This window comes from Cyanistes caeruleus, chromosome 3, assembly GCF_971803275.1.
Source record: "Cyanistes caeruleus chromosome 3, bCyaCae1.hap1.1, whole genome shotgun sequence".
Lineage (NCBI taxonomy): Eukaryota > Metazoa > Chordata > Aves > Passeriformes > Paridae > Cyanistes > Cyanistes caeruleus.
The window spans coordinates 722848-747729 of NC_141703.1; the positions used below are offsets into that span (position 1 = coordinate 722848).

Here is a 24882-nt window from a genome sequence, read left to right on the forward strand (position 1 = left end):
CCCTCCAATCTGGGGTCAAGCCCCCCAAATTCGGGGTCGGGATGTGGTTGCCGTGGCAACAGCCGGGTACCCCTGGATGCGCGGAGCCCCCCCCCAGCTGCAGAGCCACAGCCCAGGCGAAACCACTGATGTTGGGAGGGGGGGCTGAGGGGTCACTTTACCCGCTTTCCCACGGGACCCTCCCCGCGAACCCCCCAGTTCGGGGCGACAAGGCGTCCTGCAGCGTCGCCTCGGCCAGCCCCGAGCGGGGTGTCCTCAGGGGCTGGTTCCGCAAAACAGGGAGGCGGCGGCATGTTTAACCTCCCCCTCCGGAGCGCGCTTGGTGCCGCCCGGCCCGGCCGCCTCCCTGTCGCATCCCGGGCCGGGGCCGAGGATGCGCCGTGGGGTCCCGCGGCGCGGGCTGGAGCGAGGAGGGGGCTGCGGGGCGGGTGAGTGCGGCCCGGGGGTCCTGCTGGGCCCGGCGCGGGGGTGCTGAGCGCGGGAGGCCACGCGTGGGGCGTGGGGCGTGTAAAGGCCGTGCGGGGTGGGATTAGTGGGGGCAGAGACCCCCGCGGGGGCCGCGGGGTGCGGGACCCCCGGGCCCCGCCGTGGGCCGGTGCCGCGGGGGGGGCGGTGCCGCACAATGGCGGCCGGGGCGGGGCCGGGGCCTGGAGCGCGGAGCCGCCGCAGCGCCCGGAGCGGGGCCGGAGTGAGGGGAGGGGGCGAGGGACAGAGGGTGATGGGCTACGGGGAGCTGTGGGGCGCGGGGAGCGAGGGACAGGGGGCGCTGGGGGGTTCTGTGGGGCACAGGGGACGAGGGGTGATGAGTGTCCCATGGCATAGGGGGTTGGGTGGGTGCTGGGGGGTCAGGAGGAGAGTGGTGGGGTTGGGGTGTGCCCCGTGGGGCAGGAGGGTGGGTGCTGTGGGTGCCCTCTGGGGCAGAAGATTGGTTACCAGGGATGGGGGGCGGGTTCCGAGGGGCACAAGCAGTGGGGGCCGTGGGATGAGTGGGTGCCGAGGACCAGGGGGGGCTAGGTGGGGTGGTGCCGTGGGGCAGGGTGCTGTATGAGGCTGGGGCTGGCTTTGGGTGCCCGGGGGTCATGGACATGGTGGGGGCCATGGGGAGTCCCCGTGTGTGCCCCACAAGGCGTCTGTGGGGCCAGGTACTGTGGGATGCCTTGGGGTGGGTGCTGTGGGTGCCATGGGTCGGGGCTGTGGGCGCCCCAGGGTGCTGAGCCCTCATGCCACAGGGTGAGTGTCCGATATGGCCCTCTGTGAGGCTGTGGGGTGGGCGGGGGGCTGTGGGGCATTGTGGGTTGAGTGGTGGGCTGCAGGGTGCCACGTGGTACCTCCCACGCATTTAAATTCCCCCTCCCCTCCATTCTCAGGCTGAGGGTCTGCCACGACCCACCGTGAGCCTGTGGGGTGGGTAGGGGTGGTGTGGCACAGTGGGTTGGGACTGGGAGTGGCTTTGGGGTGCCACAGAGCAACACTGGGGGTTGCAGGGTCCCTGCCCCTCACTGTGGTGTGCCTCCCAGGCTGAGGAGCCACCATGGCCCGCCATGAGCCCGCCAGCCCGGTGGTGCGGCAGATTGACCAACAGTTCCTGATCTGCAGCATTTGCCTCGACCGCTACTGCAACCCCAAGGTGCTGCCCTGCCTGCACACCTTCTGCGAAAGGTGGGACCTCCTGAACCCACCCTGAGCCCCCTGCATCCTCCCAAACCCCATCCCTACCTGCACGCTTTCTGTGAGACGGGACCTCCTGAACCCCTCTTGAGTCCCCCCTGCACCCCCTGAACCCAATCCCTGCCTGCACACCTTCTGTCAGAGGTGGGACCCTCACTACACTTCCTCCCTCTATCCCACTGCACCCCCAGTATACCGTCTGTGCCCTGGAACCCACTCTCCATCCTCACTCTGTCTCTGAGCACCCCTACATCCCTCCCTTACCCTCTGTACCCTGCCAGGGTCCATCCCCAGCATATCCCCACTGTGCTTTGGGCCCCCTTGCACCCTACTGAGTCCTGACTGCAGCCCTGCCACTGCAGCCCTCCCAGTGCACCCCCCATGTCCTTGCTGCACCTCTGCATCGCCTGCCCCAGCATCCTTCCCCTCTGCCCCCCAGTACACCTAGCCCCCTCTGCCTTGCTGCATCCCCCTGTGTCCCAGAGCCTGTACCCTGCCGCTGCTGGTTGGACCCTCAGTGTTGCACTTCTCCCACACCCCCTAAACCTGTAGTGTGAGCAGAGTCCCCCTGGCTCCCTGCTGGTGATGAGCCAGGCCCCCCTGCACTCCCTGCCCTCCCCACTGAGAGATGGGGTTGAGCTTCCCTGTGCCTTCAGAGCTGGGGGCTGGGACCCCCCTGCATTCCATGGCAGTGCTGGAACCCCAGTGCCCCCCACATCCCACTTTTCTGCAAGGACTCCGCAGCCCCTGAACCCCTGAGTGTGGATGCTGGGGGTGCTGTGGCTGGGGTCCCCAAATAGGGGGGTCTTGTTGCTGATGGCCCCCTCTCTCTGTGCTCCCAGAGCCCTATGATCCTGCTCCATCCATCCATCCATCCATCCATCCATCCATCCATCCATCCATCATCTCCCCAGGGGCACTGGCGCTGCTGCCTCATGTCCATCCTGTCCATCTGTCTGACTGTGCTCCTCTGCCGCTCCCCCACCTGGAGTGACGCCACATAGCCCTCCTGTCTGTCTGTCCATCTGTGTCTCCAATCCTAGTGTGACCCTGCGCAGCACCCCCATCTGTCTGTCCGTCTGTCCCCCTCCTGCACCCCAGTGTGACACTGTGCAGCCCTGCCATCTCTCCTGCGCTCTCTGCCTGCCCCCCAACCCTCCTGTCTATCTCATTGCTCCCCTCTCTCTGCGTTCTCGTTGCCCTGTCTGTCTGTCCTGCTGCCCCCTGTCCCACTGTCACTGTGTGCAGCCCCCTGTCCATCCACCTGTTCCCGTGCCACTGCCTGTCCCCAGGCCTGTCCATGTGCCTTTGTCCTGTACCCTGACCCTCATGTTCATCTGTCAGTCCCACTCTCTATTGGCCCCCAACCCTAGGTGGCATGTTCCCCGTTCTGTCCCCCTATCAACCTGCCTGTCCATTCCCCTGTCTCCCTGTCCATCCATCTGTCCCTTCATCCCCCTGTTCTGGCCCCACTGCCATCCTACCTCCCCAGTCCCCACCGGGTCCTGTCCCACATCCATCCCTGTTACCGCTGAAGATGAACAGATCACGCGGACACAGGTCGAGGTGTGGTGAAAGAAAGAGTAGAGTTTATTTTTCCTCCCAGGATTTATAGGCTTGTGACCACGACCAGGGATTGGATGGTCAGGATAACACTTTCCCCCTGCACTGGCCATGAGAGATGCCCATCACAAGACGTGGAACAGAAAGAATGTTCACATATCTATGTTTGCAGTTACTGTCCTGGGAAAGTCCTTAGAAAACTATGTTAGCAAGCTCAGAAGCTGAGTTTTCAGGGCGACACATCCCCTCATCTGTTCCCCTGTTGTCCCTATATCTGTGCCCATGTACCCCATGTGCCCCCACAGCCCCCATTCCTGTCCCTGCCCCCTTCATGTCCTGGCCCAGAGTCTGTCCCTGTCATGCCCCATGTGACCCCTGTGACCCCAGGTGTCTGCAGAACTACATTCCGGCCCAGAGCCTGTCCCTGTCGTGCCCCGTGTGCCGCCAGACCTCGATCCTGCCCGAGCGGGGGGTCCCGGCTCTGCCCAACAACTTCTTCATCACCAACCTGATGGAGGTGCTGCAGCGGGACCCTGACCCCCGCGGGGCCCCCCCTGCACCCCTGCCCCCCCTGGGTGCCGCCACCGGGCAGCCGCTCTGCTGCCCGAACCACGAGGGAAAGGTGGGGGCCAAGGGGCTGGCGAGGGGCTGGGAGGGCTGCAGTGGACTGTAAGGGCTCAGGGTGTTTGGGAGTGGCTGCAGGGACCTGGCGGGGCTGCAGGTGTCTGGGAGGGCTGGGGCGGTCCAGAGGGCTGATGTAACTCAGGGGAACTGGGGACCTGCAGGAGCTGGAAAGGCTTTAGCCTGGCTGGGATCTGGGGAAGGCTAATGAGGTCTGTGAGGATCGGGAAGGGCTGTGAGGGTCAAGGGGGTCGGTGGGGCTGCAGGCCTTGGAGAAAGGGTCCAGGGGGGGTCTGGGGAGGCTGCAGTGGTCCAGGGAGTTTGGGAGAGGCTGTGTGGGCTCAGGAGGTAGTTTGGGGTGGGCTGCAGGGTCCTGCGGGCTGGGTTTGGGGCAGCAGGTGAGCACAGGTGTGGCAGGTGATGGAGTTCTACTGCGAGCCCTGCGAGACAGCCATGTGCCGGGAGTGCACGGAGGGGGAGAGGCGGGAGCATCGGGACCACCGCACCGTGCCGCTGCGTGATGTGCTGGAGCAGCACAAGGCAGCCCTGCAGCACCAGCTCGACGCTGTGCGCGCCAGGTAGGAGGGCCAGGGGGTCCCTGGGGGTCCCCATGGCCCCGCTCCCACTGGTTGCAGCGCCAGCTTGATGCCACCCGCACACGGTACAGGGGGAGGGGTGGTTGAGGGCATCATGAGTACTTTGGGGTTTCAGGGTTCAGGGAGTCCCCAGGTCCTCCTAAAGGATACCACAGCTGGATGCGGGTGCTGTGGGGAGCTTCAGGGTTCAGGTGGGGTTGGTGGGGGTTTGGGAGTTCAGGGGGTCCCCATGTCTCCCCAGGCTTCCACAGCTGGCAGCAGCTGTGGGGCTGGTGGCCGAGATCAGCCGGCAGCTGGGGCAGCGTCGGGCTGAGGCTGAGGCGGAGATCGGGAGCAGCTTCGAGGAGCTGGAAGTGGCACTGCGACAGCGGCGGGAGGTGCTGCTTCGTGACCTGGAGGCCACCTGCGCTGCCAAGCAGCAGGTAACACACCTGTGGCTCTGTGCCTTCACCAGCCCTTTCTGGGAGGGTGTGTGGGTGCCCCAGCCATACCCCAGTGCCAGTGGCCTCACTGGTGCAACAGTTGGGGTCCCAGTGCAGCACCAGCACTGAGGCTGTGGCTATGGCTGGGATGCAGGTGGGGTGCAGGTGGAGCGTTGGTTAGGGGTGCTGGGTGTGGGGGGCACACACTGGCACCACAGAGATGTGCCATTCCCACAGGATGCATGGAGGTGCAGCTGGAGGTGCTGCAGCAGGGCCAGGATGTGTGGGCGCCGGCACTGGGGTCCCACCCGGTGCCACAGGTGATCTTGTGGTCCCACAGGTGCTGGAGGCACAGCTGGAGGTGCTGCGGCAGGGCCAGGAGAGCATCCTGAGCAGCTGCGCGTTCACAGAGCAGGCGCTGCACCACGGCTCGGCCACGGAGGTGTTGTTGGTGCAGAAGCAGATGGGCGAGCGGCTGCGGGAGCTGGCGGCACGGCCCTTCCCTGAGCACCCGCAGGAGAACGCGCAGCTCGAGTTCCACGCTGAGCCCGAGGGGCTGCGCCGCTCCATCCAGAACCTGGGCGCGCTGCTGACCACCAGTGCCACGGCGCACACCACGGTGGCCACGGGCGAGGGGCTGCGCCAGGCTGTGGTGGGGCAGCCCTGCTCACTCAGCGTCACCACCAAGGACAAGGACGGGGCGCTGGTGCGCAGCGGTGGAGCCCGCCTGCGCTTCGCCGTGACGGGCCCCGACGGCGCCGCGGCTGAGGCCGAGGTGCAGGACAACCGCAACGGCACCTACGAGCTGGTGTACACGCCGCGCACCGAGGGTGACTTTGTGCTGTCCATCCTGCTGTACGGGCAGCCCGTGCGCGGCTCCCCCTTCCGCGCGCGCGCCCTGCGGCCCAGCGACGTTCCCCCGTCCCCCGAGGAGGCCAAGCGTCGTGTCAAGTCCCCGGGTGGGGGGCACGTGCGGCAGAAGGCCCTGCGCCGCCCCGCCAGCATGTACGGCAGTGCCAAGCGCAAGGAGAATCCCATCGAGGACGAGCTCATCTTTCGCGTTGGTGAGCAGGGGCACGGAGGGTCCTGGGGTAGTGGGGGTGTCTTGGGATGATGGGGGTCTCGTTAGGGCTCTCCACAGCCGTAGGGACTCCCCAGGATGGTGGGGTCTCCCTGGGCTCTTCATGGCTCCCTGGGGTGGGGTGGGGTGGGGTGGAGGGCCCCAGGGGCTTGCAGGGGTTTACCAGGGTGGTGAGTGGTCTCACCCCCCTGACCGGTGCCTGCAGGCAGCCGTGGCCGGGAGAAGGGCGAGTTCACCAACCTGCAGGGGATCTCCACATCCAGCGCCGGCCGCATCGTCGTGGCCGACAGCAACAACCAGTGCGTGCAGGTATGGAAACCCTTGGGACCTCCAAACTTCCCCAGGACCCACACTGACTTCTGTTGACCCCACTGACCCCGACAGCAACAACCAGTGCATGCAGATATGGACCCCTGGGACCCCCCTGGGAACCCCCCGGGTAACCCTGGATCCCCATGACCCCACTGACCCCATCAGCAGTAACCAATGTGTGCAGGTATGGTCCCCTCCCGGGATCCCTGAACTCTCCCAGGACCCCCACTGACTCCCTCTGCTCCCTCCTTGCCCCTACAGTTGTTCTCCAGTGAGGGGCAGTTCTGGCTGTGTTTCAATGTGTGGAGGTGTTCCCCCTGATTCCCCTGCTGCCCTCCCAGGTGTTCAGTAACGAGGGGCAGTTCCGGCTGCGTTTTGGGGTGCGGGGGCGTTCCCCAGGGCAGCTCCAGCGCCCCACGGGGGTCTCGGTGGACACCAATGGTGACATCATCGTGGCTGACTACGACAACCGCTGGGTCAGTGTGTTCTCACCTGAGGGCAAGTTCAAGGTGAGGGAAAGCAGGGATGCAGGGATCTGAGTGGGGAGCTATGGGGTGGGGGTGTCCATGGCGCCTCCCACCTTGACTCTCTGTCCCCCCTAGACAAAGCTGGGCGCTGGGCGGCTGATGGGCCCCAAGGGTGTCGCCGTGGACCGCAATGGGCACATCATCGTGGTGGACAACAAGGCTTGCTGCGTCTTCATCTTCCAGCCCAATGGGAAGCTGGTGGCACGTTTTGGCTCCCGTGGCACTGCTGAGCGCCAGTTTGCAGGTATCCCTGGGACCCCCCCACTGTGAGCCCCCCTTGGGCTCCCCAGGGACCAGGGCAGGCAAGGACTGTGTGCTCCACATTGCTGGCGTGGCTGGTGGCTCGGGGACCCCCAAGAATGGCCTGAGGCTGGGGGACAGATCCAGGCTCCAGTTCTAGACTGGCTTTCTGCATCCAGTTCTGGGCTGTGGGTTTAGGTTCTGGGATCGGGAGCTTGTTCTGAGCTCTGGTTTGAGTTTTGGGGCTGGACAGGGGGCCAGCATCTGGCTCTGGGTCCAGCATCATCGGGTTCAGGGCTCTGGGCTGGTGATCCAGTTCCAGGTTCTATCTGGGTTCTGGTTCAGGACTGAGATCCCAGACTCTGAGTTTAGGGTTTGGTTCTGGGATGCAGTTCCAGATTCTGGGCTCAGTTCTGGGTCTGGGTCTGGGTTCTGAGCTCTGTGTCCTAGACTGGGGCACTGGGTTTGGTTCTGGATACAGACTGTGGGTCTGGGTTCTGGATTCTCAGTTCTGGGCTGGGGCTCTGGGCTCAGGTTCTAGCAGTACCTCCATCCTCTCTGAGTTCTAGGCTCTGTCCATGCCTCAGGGCTCTGGGTCCATCTTGGTCCTGCCATGGAGCCAGGGCTGAACCCTGCCATTCCCCTCAGAGCTGAGCCCCCCAGTCCTGGGGCTGAGTCCCCCAGTCTTGGGGATGAGTTCTCTGTGCCCCGTTTGGGCTGAGCTCCCTTTGTCTCCCGAGGACCCCATTTTGTGGCTGTCAACAACAAGAATGAGATCGTGGTGACTGACTTCCACAACCACTCTGTGAAGGTGAGTGCAGCCACAGGCAGGTGCTGAGATCCCCCTGGTGCTCTCAGGGTGCTGCAGTGACCCCCATGACTCCCATGTGTTGTCCCCCCGTGCCCACCAGGTGTACAACGCAGAGGGCGAGTTCCTGTTCAAGTTCGGGTCGCATGGGGAGGGCAACGGGCAGTTCAACGCACCCACAGGGGTGGCCGTGGACAGCAATGGCAACATCATCGTGGCTGACTGGGGCAACAGCCGCATCCAGGTACCACACCTGTGCCTGCACACACACATCTGTACCCACACCTCTACCTGCACACGTACCCCCACTGCAGCCCAAGGGGGCCCAGCACTGGCCCCATCCCATCCCTGACCCGCCAGCCCACATGATCTGCTGTGAGGTGCTGTGGGGCACCCACAGGGAACCAGGAAGCGACTCAGTTTTAGTGAAAGCAGCTGAAAAGGATCTTGGGTCAATTGGGAAGAGTCTATGCAGGGTCTGCAGTCAACTGGGAGGGGTATAGGGTCAACAGTGAGCAACTGGAGTCAACGGGGAGCAACAAAGGGTCTCAGGTCAACTGGGAGTGCTCCATGGGGGTCTAGGGTCATCTGGGAGGAACTGGGAAGAGTTTTGTACCAACTGAGAGCAACTGGGATGGACTGGGAAGGGATCTGGGATCACCTGAGAGCAACTGAGAAGGGTCTCGGGTTAACTGGAATAGACCTAGGGGGCATCTTGACCACATCCCCCCGCAGGGAGTGCATCCTGCAGGTCTGGGGGCCATTGGGGCTGGGTGTCCCTGGGCCGTGAGGCCGTTGGGCACAGCTGTGTGCACCTCCTGCAGGTGTTCGACAGTGCGGGCTCGTTCCTGTCCTACATCAACACGGCGGCTGACCCGCTGTACGGGCCACAGGGGCTGGCGCTCACCTCTGACGGCCACGTAGTCGTGGCCGACTCGGGCAACCACTGCTTCAAGGCCTATCGCTACCTGCAGTGACGGGCAGGACACCACGGCGCGGCTGCGGGATGGAGCCCGCGGCTGCAGCGGGGCGCGTGCAGTGACAGCTGCCCCATGGCCTCGCCTGCCCCCCAAGCGCCATCCTGGCTTCATGTGCACTTTATCCCAGGGGGCAGCCAGGCCTGGGGGGTGAGGATGCGTCCCGTGGGGTGAGGACTGCCTTGGTGTCATGGTCTGACCCCTAACCCTGCCCCATGGCAGGGCCAGCATCCCACTGACAGGGTGCCCAAGATGTGGGGAGTGTGAGGGGTGGGGGGAGCTGCTGGAAGGGCTTGGGGGTCTGTGGGGTGGCCAGTCCAGAGCCCCATGCCCCTTGAGGGCTGCCCCCCACCTCCCTAGCTCTCCTCCCCAGCTGTGGGGTGACTGTGTGTGCCTGCTGCCCCATGGCACTGCTGCCCCACTGCACTGCTGCTCCACAGCTCCGGGGGGCTCCGGGGGCTGTGGGGCGGCTGCCGCACGCTGACAAACTGTATGTACAAAATAAAGTATTCTGGAAGTACCCTGGCCCTGTGCTGCCCCATAGCCCTGCCTGTCCTTCACACACCCTGCCCTGCAGCTCCCCATGTCCTGTGGGGCCTCCCGGCTGTGCTGGACACCCCCAGACAGTGCCAGGCCAAGCAGGGTCAGGAATGGTGCCTGGAGCTCAGTGGCACCATGGGCACCTGCCTGGCCTGGGCATTCTGCCAGCACTGACCCATCTGCACGGACAGGGACAGACTGGGAACAGGGACTAGCTTGGACTGGTTTGGACTGGGAGTGGGGACAGGGTTAGGCTGATCTGTCTGTGCTGGCAGCAAGCAGGGTCTGGGTTGGACTGGTACGTACTTGTACTGGGTCAGACTGGACTATACTGGTGTGGAAACTGGGTCAGAGTGGTCTGTACTAGGAGTAGGAACTGGTCCATACTGGTCTGTGTACCCAGGAGACAGTGGTCAGTGACCTGCTGGGCTGCTCAGACCCCGTGGGTCCCTGGGGATGCCATAGGGGCTGTAGAGGGGTCACAGAGCTGCTCAGAGGGGTCCTCACCAGCTCTGGCCATCCGTGGGGAATCCTGGATGGCAGCAGAGCTCACCCAGACCCTTCTCATCATTCCCCACCAGCCCCCCGGGGGCTCCCAGGCCTCAGAGGTGCCCAGTGACCCTATTCCCAAGCAGGGCTGGTGGGAGGATCCAGGGAAGTCCACACCTGTTCTTGGTCCTAATGCTGGGAAGGCCCTAGAGCAGATCACCTGTGGGCCCCACGGCATGGGCAGCACAATTAGGGCATCAGACCCAGCTGGGGGTTGGGAAAGACAGGTCCTGCCTTACTTGCTTGGTCTCCTGCTGGGACAGGGTGACCCTGCAGGATAGGTGTGGGTGTGTCTGCCTGCCTGAAGCTCAGCAAAGCCTTTAGCAACATCTCCATCTCCCCGGCTTCTCATGGAGGACCTCCAGCCTGGCTGGGACAGGTGCTCCTTGTTGGGAACACCTGGCTGAGGGCCAGGCCCAGGGAGGGGTGGGAATTGGGCCACATCGGGGTGGGGGGACAGGCACTGCTGGGGCTCCCCAGGGCTCAGTGCTGGGGCCAGTGCTTCCAACAGGGCCATCAATGATCTGGATGGAGCAACCGAGTGTGTCCTCAGTGAGTTCATGGACCACACACACTTGGGTGGGATGTGGATCTGCTGAGGGCAGGAAGGCTGTGCAGAGGGATCTGGACAGGCTGGACTAATGCGCCAAGGCCAACAGTGTAAGGATAACATGGGCAAGTCCTGGGTCTTCCACTTGGGTCACCAAAACCCCCTGCAGCACTCTAGCCTGGGACAGAGGGGCTGGGAAAGAACCGGGGGTTGCTAGTGACAGTGGCTGGATGCAAGCCCAGGTGTGCCCAGGTGGGCAAGAGGCTGATGGCACCTGGACTGTCCCAGCCCCAGTGTAGCCACAGGCCCAGGGCAGGGACTGTCCCCCTGTGCTGGGCACTGTGAGACCCTTGAGGGCTGTGTCGAGTTCTGGGTCCTGCAAGAGAGACTGGAGCGTGTCCAGGGAAGGGAGCAGAGCTGGAGAAGGGGCTGGAGCCCCAGGAGCAGGAGGAGGGATAAGGGGCTCAGCCTGGGGAAAAGGAGGCTCAGGGCCACCTTCCCAGGAAATAAGTGACAGGACAGGAGGAAACAGCCACAAGATGTGTTTGGGGAGGATCAGGTTGGACATCAGGAAGAATTTCTTCATGGGAAGGGCTGCCATGTACTGGAAGGGGCTGCCCAGGGAGCTTTGCAGTGCCCATCCCTGCAGGTGCCCAAGGAAGGGCTGGACGTGGCACTCAGGGCTCTGGGCTGGGGACAGGGTGGACATCGGGCACAGGTTGGACTCAGCCTCGGAGGTCTTATCGAACTAAAGGACTGTGATCCTCTACAGGATCAGAATGGTCCACCCGGGGTGCAGGGATCCTGCACAGCCTGTGTCACCATGGCCGCTCCCAGCTGGACCCCCCGCTCTCCGCAGTGCTGCCCCTCTGGCGTGGCTAAGAGCTGGGAGCCTCGATACCCTCCCGGTCCAGCCGAGAGTTTCAGGGGTTCCGGGGGCACAGCAGCCGCAGGGAGTCCCAGTGCTGCCCCCGACCCCGTCCCGGTGCCCGTGCGGGGGCAGCAGGGCGGAACCGGCCCGGTGCCTTGGGGGAATGCCGCTAGGAGCACCGGGGGTCCCGCTGACCGCCCGGAACAGCCGGAACAGTGTGGTGGGCACGGGCGTCACCGGCCCCGGGAGTATCACCGGGGGGAAGGTCCCCGGTTCCGCCCAGTTCCTGCTGCCGCCCAGGCCCGGAGCTACCTGCCGCCGGCAAGGCCTGGGGCTCCCGGTCCGGGGGTGCTCGGGAGCCCCGGGGGAATCCGGTGGTGCGTGCCGGGGAGGGTCCGGCGGGGTCCCGGGGGTCCCGGTGCGGTGCCCGGGTGCCGGGGTCCCGGTGCGGTGCCGGTGGTGCCGGGGTCCCCGTGCGGTGCCGGGGGTCCCGGTGCGGTGCCGGTGGTGCCGGGGTCCCCGTGCGGTGCCGGGGTCCCCGTGCGGTGCCGGGGTCCCGGTGGTGCCCGGGTCCCGGTGGTGCCCGGGTCCCGGTGGCGCCCGGGTCCCGGTGGTGCCCGGGTCCCGGTGGTGCCGGGGTCCTGGTGCGGTGCCCGGGTCCCGGTGGTGCCGGGGTCCCGGTGGTGCCCGGGTGCCGGTGCGGTGCCGGGGTCCCGGTGCGGTGCCCGGGTCCCGGTGGTGCCCGGGTCCCGGTGGTGCCGGGGTCCCGGTGCGGTGCCGGGGGTCCCGGTGCGGTGCCCGGGTGCCGGTGGCGCCGGGGGTCCCGGTGCGGTGCCGGGGTCCCGGTGGTGCCCGGGTCCCGGTGGTGCCCGGGTCCCGGTGGTGCCCGGGTCCCGGTGCGGTGCCCGGGTCTCGGTGGTGCCCGGGTCCCGGTGCGGTGCCGGGGTCCCGGTGCGGTGCCCGGGTGCCGGTGGTGCCGGGGTCCCGGTGCGGTGCCCGGGTCCCGGTGCGGTGCCGGGGTCCCGGTGCGGTGCCGGGGTCCCGGTGCGGTGCCCGGGTGCCGGTGGTGCCGGGGTCCCGGTGCGGTGCCCGGGTCCCGGTGCGGTGCCGGGGTCCCGGTGGTGCCCGGGTCCCGGTGCGGTGCCCGGGTGCCGGTGGTGCCGGGGTCCCGGTGCGGTGCCCGGGTCCCGGTGCGGTGCCGGGGTCCCGGTGGTGCCCGGGTCCCGGTGGTGCCCGGGTCCCGGTGCGGTGCCCGGGTGCCGGTGCGGGCGCGGGAGGCGGCGCTGTCCCCCCGCCGGCCGGAAGTGGAAGTGACGCGGCCCCGAGCCCCCCACCCTCCCCCGCGACCCCCGGCAGCGGAGCCGCCGCCGCAGGTACCGGCAGTGGGGGCAGAGAGCGTGGGGGGGACACGGGCCGGGCCGGCCCCGCTGCGCTGCGGGCAGCGATGGGGGGTGAGGCTGGCGGAGACCCCGGAGGCCCGGGCCGGGGGGAGCGGGAAAGGTCCGTGGGTGCGGGGTCCCCTGGCAGGGCCGTGGGGCGAATGCGGAGGGAAGCCGGGCCGGGGGAGCGGCGCGGTGACCCCGGGGGTTGTGGTCGTTGAGGGGACTGCGGCGGGACCCGGGGCCGTGCGGCGGGGGCAGTGCGGGATGCCGGGGCCGAGGGGGATGCCGGTGCTGGGGAAGCCTGTCCGGCTCCGTGAGGGGGCTGCGAGGGGATGCCGAGTCCTTGGGAGGACCCAGGGCCGTGCAGCGTCCGTGGCCGGGGGTCCCCGTGCTACTCCCCGCTCCCCACAGGCCCGATGGACGCGGAGGCGCCCCGGGGGCTGTAGGACCCCCCTCCCTCCCCACCCAGCAACGGCAGCTGCGGCCGGGCCGGGCCGGGGGTCCCGCCGCGCCGGGGGTCCCGCCTGTCCCCGTGTCCTCGCGCCATGTCGGGGGCCCTGAGCAAGCGCAGCGATCTGGCCAACGACAACCGGTGCCTGGGGCTGAGCCTGGGGCTGGGAGCGCCCCCCGAGCCCCGCACCGGGCCCGGGGGGGCCCCGGCCGAGGAGCTGCCCGCCGCCGGCTGGGCGAAGGCCGGGCAGGACCAGAACCGCAACGAGCTCGAGCCGGGCCCGGGGCCGGGGCGCTCCCCCGGGGCGCACGGGGAGTCCCCCGGAGCGCTGGAGCCGGGGCTCCAGGCCCGCAATGCCCGGAACGCCGCCCGCGACCCACGGGCCCGGCTGATCGGCGCCTCCGAGGAGGAGGAGGATGATGAAGAAGATGAGGAGGAGGACGAGGAGGAGGAGGACGGGGCTGGGGTCTCTCCGCCGGCTCTGGGCCCAGAGCGGGGCCTGCGGGAGCTCCCGGGGCGCAGCGCCAGCCGCCTCTTCGGGGGGCCCGGCCCTGGCAGCGACGAGGACTCGAGCTGGGCCACGCTGAGCCAGGGCAGCCCCGGCAGCTCCCCCGATGAACCAGGTGGGCACTCGACCCCTGGAGCCCCAGTTACTTACGGCTGCCCTACGGAGCCCCATGCTGACCTCTCGCTGTCCCACAGCTGCCCCATGTGGCTTCTGACAATCTCTGGGTGTCCCACAAGTGCCCCACAGAGCCTGACGGCTGGCTGCCCCCACCTCCTCCTTTCTGCCATGCCCCAGTGCTCCCGTCAGCTTCACATCTCTCCTAATCCCTGGCAGTGTGCTCACCGCTACGCTCCCAGCCCCCTGGGTGCCATTCCTGGTCCCCCAGCCCCCTGGCCACTCTTCGGTGTCCCCAGCCCCTGTTAGTTCCATGCCCCCCTCTTTGCCCCCTTGTCTCTGTGGAGCCCTCCTGGGGCATCCCGATGTCCCTGGGGACAGGGGGCTGTGTGGAGCTGTGCGTGGGGCTGGGGCTGACCCCTTGTGACCCCCCGTGCCCTGCAGAGTCGCTGTGGCCGTGTGGCGCGGGAGCACACGAGGACCTGCCCCCCGGCTGGCTGCGGGTGCAGGACACCTCGGGCACCTACTACTGGCATGTCCCCACTGGCACCACCCAGTGGGAGCCCCCCGGCGGGCCCCACGAGACCCCTTCCGACGGCAGCACCCCCACCGAGGGGCCCACTGTGAGTGGGGACTGAGGGGGCTGGGCTTGGGCTGGAGGTGGCTCTGCAGCCACTGTGGGGCCGCAGGGGGTGGCTATAGGCCGTGGGCTGACTGGGAAATGATGGTGGGGTGGCTGTGAGGGGCGCAGGGCATGTGTGGTGTGGGCTTGGGTTGCTCTTGGGCATACACACCCATAGTGTGCTGTGAGGTGATTGCGGGGAGCCATAGGGCACTTGTGGGGTGATTGGGGAACTGCTGTGGGGCTGCCCTATGGAGCTCCCTGACCCAAACTCTTGCAGCTCTCTTGGACGAGCTTTGCTCCGGCTGAGACCTTCAATAATGGGGACTTGTGGAAGGTGAGAGAGGGTAGTGGATGGGAAGGGATGGGGGGGTCAGTGCCCCCCCCCAGCCCCACAGAGCCCCCTTGCCCCTAGGATACCACGGCGGAGGAGGAGGAGGAGGAAGAGGAGGAAGAGGAAGATGAGGAGCCAGGAGTGTCAGACCTGGAGATGCTGTCACCAGGCCCAGGATCACCAGGAGAGGGGTGCGCTGGGGGGCACAGGGACTGGGGGGACACGTGGAAAATGCAGGGCATGGGCGGGGCTGTGCCTGGGCCCTGTCGGGATGTGGGACCCTGGGTGACAAGCAACAGAATGGAGAGAGGATGTCTGAAGTCTGGGGCAGGGACCCAGGTGAGGGGCAGGGAAATGGGGTCTCAGGATGGAGGTTGGACTTGGGGGAGTCCCAGGATCTCAAGGTCGGGGTTTGTGAGGGAAAGTCAGAGGTACTCAGGGTGCAATGACGCGTGTATGTCAATGTGGGGGATCCCAGAAGGCTCTCAGGGACAGGGGTTGGGGCTGGGGAGGCTCCAGGGTCTCAGGATGCAGCCACTGACCCCCCCCACCCTTTCTCTTGCAGCATGACCCTGGGTGAAGAGGACGTGCTGAACTCCAAGGTAAGGCAAATCTGTCCTGACCCTCCCAGCCCACAGGGCCCCTTCCCCACTCCCGTGGGGTGTGGCCCACTGCTGGGGGGGCTGAGGCACCCAACCCAGGGATGTCACCTGCATGGGAGGGGCCTCGGCCATGCCCTTCTGCGGGGGCCTGGGGCTCTACAGATTGGGGTGGTGAGGGCCCGGGTTACTGCTGGGGGGCTGAGGCTGCCCCACATCAACCCCCTGCCCCCTTGCCCCTCACCATCTCTGCCCCACAGCCCCCACCCCACAGCACCCCTGCCTCATGCTCTATGCCTTTCCTGCCCTGTGTCACTCCCTTCTCTGCTGCCCCACAGCTCCTGCCCCACACACACCCAGCCCCACACCTCCCACACTGACTCCAATTCCCCCCTTTGCCCCCAGGGCCTCCTGGTTCGCTCTCTGGGCTGGGTGCAGCTGCGGGAGGAGGAGCTGGGTCCTGGCCGCAGCAGCAGCGCTGTCAGCGCCTGCATCCGGCAGCTCTCGGCGCCTCGTGATGGCCCCCCGGGCACCTGGGGGGAGGTGAGCGACCCCAGACCCCCCTGTGCCCCCCACATCCACCCCACACCCTCTCCACTGCCCCCCAGCATCTGGGGGAGCGGAGCATCCTCCTGACCCTGCCGTGGCCCCAGGCACGGGCGCTGCTGCTGCTGGAGGACCGCACGCTGAAGCTGGTGGACCCCCAGGACCGGGCACTGCTGCACGCGCAGCCCGTGGGCGGCATCCGCGTGTGGGGTGTGGGGCGGCATGGCAGCAGGTGGGGGGCATGTGTGGGGCTGGGGGGGCACAGGAATGCCCACATGTGTGGAGTTTGAGGGGTTTGGTCAGGGGGCAGGAGGTTCTGGTGTCTGCAGGGGACTCAGTACATATGGGGCTGGGGATCCTGAGTACAGGGGGTGCGGGGGTGGGGGGAGATCTGGGTGTGTGGGACCCCCATGGAGCTTGGAGGTCCCACACAGTGTGGGGTGGGGGCTCTGGAATCCCATGTATGAGGGGCTGGGGGTGGGGGCATCTGGGTGTGGAGGGGGCCATGAGGCTGGGATCCCCACATGGGTGAGGTGTGGGGGGTCACGTGCACAGCTCTGGGAGGGCTCGCATGCAGATGTGGTCCCATGGGTTGCTGGTGGGGGCCATGGGGTCCCAACACTGAGCCCCCCAGCAGAAGGGTGTGGGGCAGGATCAGACCTGCCCCTAGTGAGGTGTGGGGTGGATCCTGGGGCTGGGGAGGAGGTGGGGGTCCATGTCCCTCCTGGCACTCCCTAACCCCGCTCTGTCCCTCTGTGCTGCCGGGGACACAGGGAGAGGTATGGCCCCAACCTGCCCCCAGACCCCCAGTGTCCCCAGTCCCCGCTCAGCCTGGGTGGGGAGGGGACCGGGGCAGTCCTGAGCGTACCCCCTCCTCCCCGCTAGGGACTTTGCGTACGTGGCCCGGGACCCCTTGACACAGGTGCTGAAGTGCCACGTGTTCCGCTGCGAGGGGCCAGCCAGCACCATCGCTGCCGGGCTGCACCGGGTCTGTGCACAGGTGAGACCCCCCAGCCCTCCCCAGGACCCCCTCAAACCATCCCCGTGGCCTGCACCATGTCTGTGATCAAGTGAGACACCCCGTGAAATTTCCCTGGGAATCCCCGCTCTGGCCAAACACCGGTTCTGTGTCCAGGCAAAACATTCCCAGCCCCCAAACTTGGTTTCCCCCCCAAACTGCCACCTTGGCCTGAGCTGCGTCTCTGCCTAGATGAGACCCCAAAAAAGCCCCCAAGAACCCCCCACCTGTCCTGCACCAGGTCTGGGCCCCGATGAAACACCCCCAAGACCCCCCAGGCCAAGGTAACCCGCCCCAAATTCCCCTTCTGTGGTCTGCACCACATCTGTGCCCAGGTGAGACCCCCAGAAACCCACCAGGACATGCCCTAGCCTGCACCACATCTGCACACAGGTGAGACCTCTGGGCCCCTCCAGCCAACCCCAAAGCCTGTTCCTGAGTGAGCCCCTCCCCACCCCACAGACCTGCTGCAGGGCACAGGGGCCAGGGATCCCTGAGGGTCCCCGTGTGTCCCTGTCCATGGTGTGACAGCCAGGAGGGCTACGGGTGCCCCTTGTGTGACGTCTGGGGGACTGTGGGTCACCACGGGGTCCCTGGAGGTCACTGTGGTGTGACATCTGAGGGGGCTGTGTCCCCCTGTCCCCCAGCTGACGGCGGAACGGCGAAGTGTCCGGGCAGCAGGCAACGGCCTGGGGACAGACCCCCCCCGGCTGGGGGAGCCTCCCCTGCAGGGTATGGGGCTTAAGGGGGGTACCTGTGAAAGAATTGGGGTGGTGCTGGGGGGTACCCAGGAAGGGATTGGGAGTCTGGGAGTGACTAAGAATGGCTGGAGGACTCCTGGGGGAGTCCTGTGAGGGGATAGGGCGACTACAGAGGAGGGGGCTTGTGTGTCTGGAGGTTGCCTTTGCTGGGGAAGGGCAGCTGGGAGAAGGGTGGCTTTTAGGGAGGTTTGGGGACGTGTCTGACAATGTTCCCCACCACCTGGCCCCCAGGAGCAAGGCAGTGCAGTTGGGGGTGTTGGGAGTTCTGGGGGTGTTCTGGGGGGGGTCTTGAAGGGCTCTGTGACATCTGCCATGTTCCCCCCACACTGGAGTGCCCAGCCTCCAAGAGGTCTTGATGGGGGGTTTGCATGCTGGGTGAGTACTGAGGGGTGGGGAGGGGTTCTGGAGGGATGTTCGGGCTCTGGGGTGTTTTGGGGGGCTTTGGGTGTCTGACAGTGCCTCCCCCACAGTGGAGTTCCCAGCCCCCAAGAGTGAGGTGGTTCAGCGCTTCCCTGTGTGTTACCTGGGCTGTGTCCCTGTTGCCAAGCCAGTGGGTGAGTGGGGGACTCGAGGGGAAGGGGGGAGTGTCTCGGGGAGCTCTTCCAGCCTGTGCGCAGCAGCTATGGGGTGAGGGCACCCCCAGGGTTGCCCTGACCCTCCCTGTGCCCCCCAGGCATGGATGTGATCAACGCGGCACTGGAGGCGGCGCTGGCCCCTGGCTCAGGGGAGCCCCCTGCACCCACCCCCGTGGTGGTCAGCGTGGCCCCCGCCACCCTCACCATTGCTCACCGCCAGGTGCGTGCCCTGCCCCGGGACCCCCTGCCCTGGGACCCACACCCACCCTCACCATTACCCACAACCCTGGCCTAGGGGGGCTGTGGTGACCCTGTCCTGCTCTGGGGAGATGTGTTGACCCCCATCTTCAGTGGTGACCCCTTCCTGTTCTGGGGTCTAAGTGACCCTGTCACGTGCCAGAGGGGCTGTAGAGACCCATCCTTGTACCAGGGAGCCACGATGGCTCCTTCCATTGTCTCCTCATCCCACCACATCCCATGGGGCCCTGGGGGGCTGCACTGACCCCTCCAAGCCCCCAGGGTATCATAGTGACCCCCCACCCTTCCTGGTGAGTGCCTTAGTGACACCTCATGTGCCCTGCTGAACCTTTCCCCATCCTTGGGGTGCCCCCTTCCCCATCACGTGGATGCCCCGGTGACCCCTTCCCCTTGCCATGGTTGCCCCAATATCCGCTGCTTCTCCTCCTGCGGTGCCCTAGCGACCCCTCCCCCGTGCATCGCTTTAAGCCCTCTCCATGCCATTGGTGACCTGGTGCCCCCTCCCCACCCCGGGGTGCCCCCCAGACAGAGGCAGTGCTGTGCGAGTGCCGCGTGCGGTTCCTGTCCTTCATGGGGGTGGGACGCGACGTCCGCGCCTTCGCCTTCATCATGGCCAGCGCTCCCGGCACCTTCCGCTGCCACATGGTGTGGTGCGAGCCCAACGCCGCGGGGCTCAGCGAGGCGCTGCAGGCCGCTTGCGTGGTGAGTGGGACCCCCAAGCCCCCCCCAGGCTCCCCCCGCCCCCCGCTGACCGCCCTCGCTCCCCACAGCTCCGCTACCAGAAGTGCCTGGATGCGCGGCCCCAGGCCTCCAGCTCCTGCCTGCCGGCTCCCCCGGCCGACTCGGTGGCACGGCGGGTGGGCTCCTCTGTGCGCCGGGGGGTGCAGACCCTCCTGGGGACCCTCAAACCGCGGCGGGGAGGGGCGCAGACCCCGTGAGTGGGGTGAGGGCATGGGGGGCATGTGGCTGGGCAAGGCAGCGTGGGGGGACAGGACCACCGACCCAACGCTCCAGGGCACAGGCTTACCCGGGGTGTTGGGTCAGGGGTCCTGCCCCCACCACTGCCCTCGTGGTGGGTCACGCCCCCCCAAAGGTCCCCAATGCATGTGGCGTAACGAGGGTCTGTGTTGTACTAAATCATTAATTAATAAACCCATTCCACCAGCCCGGCTTGGCTCTGCATTTGGCCTCACACGGGAGGAACAGCAAGAGGAGGAGGAGGAGAAGGAGGAGGAGGAGGAGGAGGGATAAGGGTGTTGTTAGGATGTTGCATGCGAAGAGGGGCAGTACCTTATCAGAGGGGCAATGGGAGTAGCGGGAACCATGGGCTGATCCCAATGGTGATCCCAGTGAGTGAGAGTTAGGACAAGGAGGTGAGGTGGTGGGATCCCACCATCCTCGATTTGGGTCTCCGTGAGCTGTGGCTGAGAATTGTGCTGAGCAGGATGAAGGTCAGTGGAGTCCATCACACCTGTACTGGGGGGTGATGGGAGCATGAGGACTATGTGCTGATCCTGATCCCACTTCCAGTCCTGGTGGGAGAGGATAAGGAGGGGTGGTGGTGTCCATTGTGCCTTTATTGTGTAACTGGTGGGACACGGGGACCCTGTGCCAATCCTGACCTCACTCCCAGTGGCCTTGTGCCGATCCCACTCGCAGCCCCGCTCCAGGTGTGACCATGTGCTGGCCACGGTCCCGCTCCCTGCCCTGCATCCAGCAGGACCACGTGCTGACCCAGCTCCTGGTGCCACCACGTCCCAGCCCCTGCTCCTGCCGGGCCCTGGCTCAGCAGAGCTGCCGTCGCTGCCAGAGCTCCTGGATGCGTGGGAAGGGCAGCGCAGGGCGCAGGGGCCGGCAGAGCGCGGGGTCGGCGGCACGGCCGGAGCGCAGGGCGCAGAGCAGGGCGGCCTTGCAGGGGCCACCGCAGGGCTCGCGGGGTGGGTGCCCCTTGTGCAGGTGGAACCAGAACAGCTGGAAGAGCCGCTCGTCGTCCTGCATCCGCCGCACCAGCCGGTCCCAGTCAGCTGGGAAGGCCGTGGGCAGGCCGTAGGCCTCGCGTGCTCTGTAGAGCCGCTGCCAGCGCGGGGGAGTCCCTGGGGGCGCCGCGTTGGCCTCTGTCAGGTTTAGGATGAAGGTCTCATGGTCCAGGACCGCGTGGGAGCTCCCAGGGTAGGAACCGGCCACCTCATACACGCGGTACCCTGCGGCGGGAGGGACGGTCAGCGCTGGGGGGGACACACGGTGGGGGTTTGGGGGGACACGTGGCAAGGGTTTGGGGGGACACGTGGTGAGGGTTTGGGGGGACACGTGGTGAGGGTTTGGGGGGACACGTGGCGGGGGTTTGGGGGGACACATGGTGAGGGTTTGGGGGGACACATGGTGAGGGTTTGGGGGGACACGTGGCAAGGGTTTGGGGGGACACGTGGCGAGGGTTTGGGGGGACACGTGGCGGGGGTTTGGGGGGACACGTGGCAAGGGTTTGGGGGGACACGTGGCGAGGGTTTGGGGGGACACGTGGTGAGGGTTTGGGGGGACACGTGGTGAGGGTTTGGGGGGACACGTGGCAGGGTTTGGGGGGACACGTGGCGGGGGTTTGGGGGGACACGTGGCGAGGGTTTGGGGGGACACGTGGCGAGGGTTTGGGGGGACACGTGGCAGGGGTTTGGGGGGACACATGGCAGGGGTTTGGGGGGACACGTGGCGGGGGTTTGGGGCGCACCAGGATTGAGGTTGATGTAGGTGGTGACACTTGGTGCGACGAAGGCAATGGAGACGGGACGTGACAGCGTCTCCTCATCGTAGAACAACTCAAACTCATCCAGGTGTGTGTGCCCGAAGAACTGGGCTGCGATGGTGCCCTCAAACCTGCCACAGTGGGGTGAGTGGCGGGTGGTATCCTGACCCCCAGACCCCTCACCCTGGAACCCCGACCTCAGCCTGGCCCTGGGGTCTGGTATATGGGTTGGGCGTCCAGGATACACGGGGTGGGCAGTCTGGTGCATGAGATGACACATGGAGTGAGAGTCTAGGGTGTGGGGTGGAGGTCTGGTATAGGGGTCCAGCATATGGGGCAGGGACCTGTTGGGTAGGGCAGGGGGACCACATGTGGGATGTGAGTTCAGGATGTGGAGCCAAGCTCTGGCTTCTGGGGTGGCGGGGGGGTTTGGTGTGGGGGTCGAGGGCACATGGACATGGCAGGGGCCCAGTACATGGGATTAGAGGCCAGGGCACAGAATGGGGGTTTGGCATGTGGGGTGGGGCACACGGTCAGGGGTCTGGCACATGGTGTGGGGGTCTGGGCAGGGGGTCAGGCACTGACCTGTTGACGATGCGGTAGTAGTTCCAGCTCCAGCTGCGCAGGCAGTGGGCTGGGGGGATGTGCCCGATGATGTGCACCTGTGGGCAGGGAGCCAGGGCTGGGGCTTTGCCCAGGGTGCACCAGGACCCCCCCATGTCCCCCCAGAACCCCCCTCACACCTTCTCCCCATCACGCTCAGCATCTGCCAAGACCCCCATGAGCCACTGAAGCTGCCCTGCAGGGTCAGTGGCGTTGATGAGGAGCCAGAAGTTGGCCTGGGAGCAGAAGTTCATGTTGAGGGACACGAGGCGCAGCCCAGACCAGACCTGTGCTGTGTAGAACCCGCCAGCCCTGTGCGGAAAAGGGGGGTCAGTGCTGCATCCCCTGATCCACAGACTCTGCACCCATGCCATAAACCCACAGCACTCTGCCATCCACACTGCCCACCCCCCTACAGCCCCCAGCCTGGAGCCCCTGTTACCCCACAGCCCTTTTTGTTACCCCAACCAGCCATGACCCTCCTTCTTGCACCTCTCTGCCCCACGAAACTGAGACATCTGCACCCAGCCCCGGCTAGCCTGGTACCCCCACTGCTCCTCCAGCATGGAAACTGCTCTGTGCGCTGCTAGTCCTGAGCCCCCAGTAGCCCGGAGTCCCCAGCTCCGAGACCCCAGTCTGTGCTACTGCAGCTCCCCTGCCCCAGCACACCTGACAGCCTAGAGCCCCCCAGCCTGGAGCTTCCCAGCCCTGTGTCCCCTGATCCCTGGTACACCACGTGCCACAGACCCAGGCCCCCAGTAGCACAGAACCCCCATCCCTGTGCCCTCCTACCCCTGCAGTCCTCAAGCTCCCCATCCCTGTACCCTCAACAGACTGGAAGCCCCCAGCCCTGCCCCGTGCCCACCGCAGGGTGTGCAGGGCGGCGGGGGGCAGCCAGTCCTGCCAGGCCTCGGCCATGGCGTCGTACAGCCAGGCGGCCGACCGGTTCCCGTGCACGTAGGGCGGGGGAAAGGCGTTCACTGGCGTGGCCTCGTGGTTGCCCACGGCTGGGAAGACGCGCAGCCCCCCGAGGCGAGCTCGCAGCAGGGCCGTCACCGTGCGCAGCGCCCGCAGCTGGTCCCCGCGGCTCTGCTGCCACACGTCGTGCGCAGGGATGTCCCCGGTCCAGTAGGCTGCCGCGAAGCCGCCGGTGCCGGTAGCGCTGCTGTCAGCGGCGTGACCCGCGGGGAGCTGGGCCAGCAGCGCGTCGATGGTGTGCAGGGGAAGGTCACACTTGCTGTAGGTGCCCCAGAACCCCGCAGCCCCCGGGCCCTCGCGGAGGGCCCCGCGGCAGCACAGCGGGTCAGGGCAGGCAGCGGCACTGCCCGGCACGTACTGACGGTCCCAGTGCAGGTCCGTGAGGAACAGGATGCGGGCGGTGGGCGCTCCGGGCGGTGGCGGCGCGGGGGGACGCACTGGCGGCTTGGGGGCGGCGGGCAGGGACAGGTTCCAGGCACCCAGGATGTCCCAGTGGCCGCAGCGGGGGCCCAGCAGGAGCCCGCAGGCCTCGGGCGGGCGCAGCACGGAGCGTGCCCAGGCCGCCACCACGTCGCCCTGGAAGAGCTGGACGGCCTGGCGGCACACGGGCGGCCGCGCCAGCCGCAGCTCCTGGCACAGCCGCGACGCCACGCGCCCCACGCGGGCCACATTCGGCTCCAGCTGCAGGGGGATGGATTTGGCATGGTCTCGGCACCCCACACCTCTTGCTATCCTCGCTGCCCTCCGCCCAGCAGCTCCCCAGGACAGACCCTACGCACTGAACTCTGCTGCCGCTGGTCTGTGCCCGTCGGCACCCCCGGCACGGGCACGGCACCCCCGGCACGGGCACGGCACCCCCGGTACGGGCACGGCACCCCGGTACGGGCACGGCACCCCGGTACGGGCACGGCACCCCCGGTACGGGCACGGCACCCCGGTACGGGCACGGCACCCCCGGCATGGGCACGGCACCCCGGCACGGGCACGGCACCCCCGGTACGGGCACGGCACCCCGGTACGGGCACGGCACCCCCGGCACGGGCACGGCACCCCCGGCACGGGCACGGCACCCCCGGCACGGGCACGGCACCCCGGTACGGGCACGGCACCCCGGTACGGGCACGGCACCCCCGGTACGGGCACGGCACCCCGGCTGCCAGGGATGGACCCCTGGCTGCTGTCCCTGTCCCGCACCCGCCGGCCACCCCGGCCCAGCCAGCTGCACATCCCGAGGCCAGAAGGGACCTACACGGTCCCGCAGCCCCTGTCTTCCCCAGCCCGGTTCCGTCCTCCCTTCCCGCCCCCGCCGCAGCCTGTTCCCGTCCTCTGAGGCGGATTCAGCGCCCCATCCCAGCCTGTCCGTGTCCCCGCTGCCCCCGGCGGAGCCGCTGGCATTGACCCCGCCCGTCCCCGTTCCCCTTCCAGCCGTCCCAGCCTGTCATTCTCCCCGCCCGTCCCTGTCCCCATTCCCAGCCCGCTCTTGCGTCTGTCACAAGCCCCGACCTGCCCTGGCCCGTCACGAGGGACTGGCCCGGCCTGTCCCCGGCCTGTCCCGTCCCCTCTGTCCCCGTTGCTGTCCCATTTCTGTCGCCCCCGCTCTTCCCGTCCTGCTGTCCCGGTGTCCGCCCATTCCCGTGCCTCGCCCGCTGTTCCCCCGGTGCCCCCCGTGTCCCGGCACTCCCCGACCCCCCGTGCCCACCTGCAGCGCCAGGTCCAGCGCCCCGAAGAGCAGCCGGCAGGCCGGGCACGACACGTTCCGCCAGCCCCAGCGCGGCGCCGCCGCCACCAGCTGCTCCTCGGGGCCGGACGGCGACCCCGCCGCCACCGGCAGCGACAGCAGCGACAGCAGCGACAGCGCAGCCAGGGCCAGCGGCAGCAGTGGCCGCAGTGGCCGCGGTGGCCGCGGTGACAGCGGTGGCAGCGGTGACAGCGGTGACAGCGGTGGCCGCGCCATCGGGCCCGGCGGGGCCCGGACCCCGGCGGCCATGGCCGAGGGAGGGGCGGGGCCGGGGCGGAGGCAGGGCCGAGCGCCCGCCTTTATGGGAGGGGCGGGGCAAGGCAGCGAAAGAGGCGG

At 67.3% G+C, this 24882-nt stretch overlaps 3 protein-coding genes across 8 annotated transcripts; 2 read left to right on the top strand and 1 right to left on the bottom strand.

The window, feature by feature from the left end:
• Window positions 1-236: 236 nt before the first annotated feature.
• TRIM3 (tripartite motif containing 3) lies at window positions 237-9335 on the top strand. Of its 6 annotated transcripts, none has more exons than XM_086879491.1 (12): window positions 237-428; window positions 1518-1659; window positions 3619-3853; window positions 4270-4430; window positions 4690-4870; window positions 5211-5934; window positions 6157-6260; window positions 6605-6772; window positions 6866-7034; window positions 7771-7841; window positions 7942-8082; window positions 8663-9335. In XM_086879491.1, exons 2-12 carry the CDS (start codon window positions 1532-1534, stop codon window positions 8813-8815), a joined length of 2235 nt encoding a protein of 744 aa, XP_086735617.1. In that variant the 5' UTR covers window positions 237-428; window positions 1518-1531; the 3' UTR covers window positions 8816-9335. The 6 variants fall into 6 exon arrangements, with proteins under 6 accessions (XP_086735617.1, XP_086735621.1, XP_086735620.1 ...); XM_086879495.1 differs by having other exon boundaries at window positions 258-428; window positions 3619-3748; XM_086879494.1 differs by having other exon boundaries at window positions 372-428; window positions 3275-3853.
• Window positions 9336-13118: 3783 nt separating this feature from the next.
• Window positions 13119-19657, top strand: APBB1 (amyloid beta precursor protein binding family B member 1). The gene is made up of 13 exons (XM_086879497.1): window positions 13119-13781; window positions 14225-14403; window positions 14683-14739; window positions 14818-14927; window positions 15302-15338; window positions 15741-15878; window positions 15989-16113; window positions 16767-16881; window positions 17547-17631; window positions 18131-18214; window positions 18334-18455; window positions 19019-19195; window positions 19264-19657. The coding sequence occupies exons 1-13, from the start codon at window positions 13253-13255 to the stop codon at window positions 19429-19431; spliced, it is 1926 nt and encodes a 641-aa protein (XP_086735623.1). The 5' UTR covers window positions 13119-13252; the 3' UTR covers window positions 19432-19657.
• Window positions 19658-20052: 395 nt separating this feature from the next.
• SMPD1 (sphingomyelin phosphodiesterase 1) lies at window positions 20053-24849 on the bottom strand. Its single transcript, XM_086879499.1, has 6 exons — window positions 24508-24849; window positions 22696-23489; window positions 21971-22142; window positions 21813-21889; window positions 21213-21358; window positions 20053-20694 (listed from the first exon to the last, which is right to left on the bottom strand). Exons 1-6 carry the CDS (start codon window positions 24793-24795, stop codon window positions 20279-20281), a joined length of 1893 nt encoding a protein of 630 aa, XP_086735625.1. The 5' UTR covers window positions 24796-24849; the 3' UTR covers window positions 20053-20278.
• Window positions 24850-24882: the final 33 nt, after the last annotated feature.

What these genes read in the sequence shown, in the direction of transcription:
- APBB1 (XM_086879497.1), top strand. Translation starts at nt 13,253, where the DNA reads ATGTCGGGGGCCCTGAGCAAGCGCAGCGATCTGGCCAACGACAACCGG. An exon ending in CCCCCACCGAGGGGCCCACT is followed by an intron (nt 14,404 to 14,682) that starts GTGAGTGGGGAC and finishes AAACTCTTGCAG; the next exon opens with CTCTCTTGGACGAGCTTTGC. An exon ending in CCCTGTTGCCAAGCCAGTGG is followed by an intron (nt 18,215 to 18,333) that starts GTGAGTGGGGGA and finishes TGTGCCCCCCAG; the next exon opens with GCATGGATGTGATCAACGCG.
- TRIM3 (XM_086879494.1), top strand. Translation starts at nt 3,434, where the DNA reads ATGTTAGCAAGCTCAGAAGCTGAGTTTTCAGGGCGACACATCCCCTCA. An exon ending in GCAACAACCAGTGCGTGCAG is followed by an intron (nt 6,261 to 6,604) that starts GTATGGAAACCC and finishes CTGCCCTCCCAG; the next exon opens with GTGTTCAGTAACGAGGGGCA. An exon ending in GGGGCAACAGCCGCATCCAG is followed by an intron (nt 8,083 to 8,662) that starts GTACCACACCTG and finishes CACCTCCTGCAG; the next exon opens with GTGTTCGACAGTGCGGGCTC.
- SMPD1 (XM_086879499.1), bottom strand. Translation starts at nt 24,795, where the DNA reads ATGGCCGCCGGGGTCCGGGCCCCGCCGGGCCCGATGGCGCGGCCACCG. An exon ending in GCCGCCCTGCACACCCTGCG is followed by an intron (nt 22,143 to 22,695) that starts GTGGGCACGGGG and finishes TTTTCCGCACAG; the next exon opens with GGCTGGCGGGTTCTACACAG. An exon ending in TACTACCGCATCGTCAACAG is followed by an intron (nt 21,359 to 21,812) that starts GTCAGTGCCTGA and finishes CCACTGTGGCAG; the next exon opens with GTTTGAGGGCACCATCGCAG.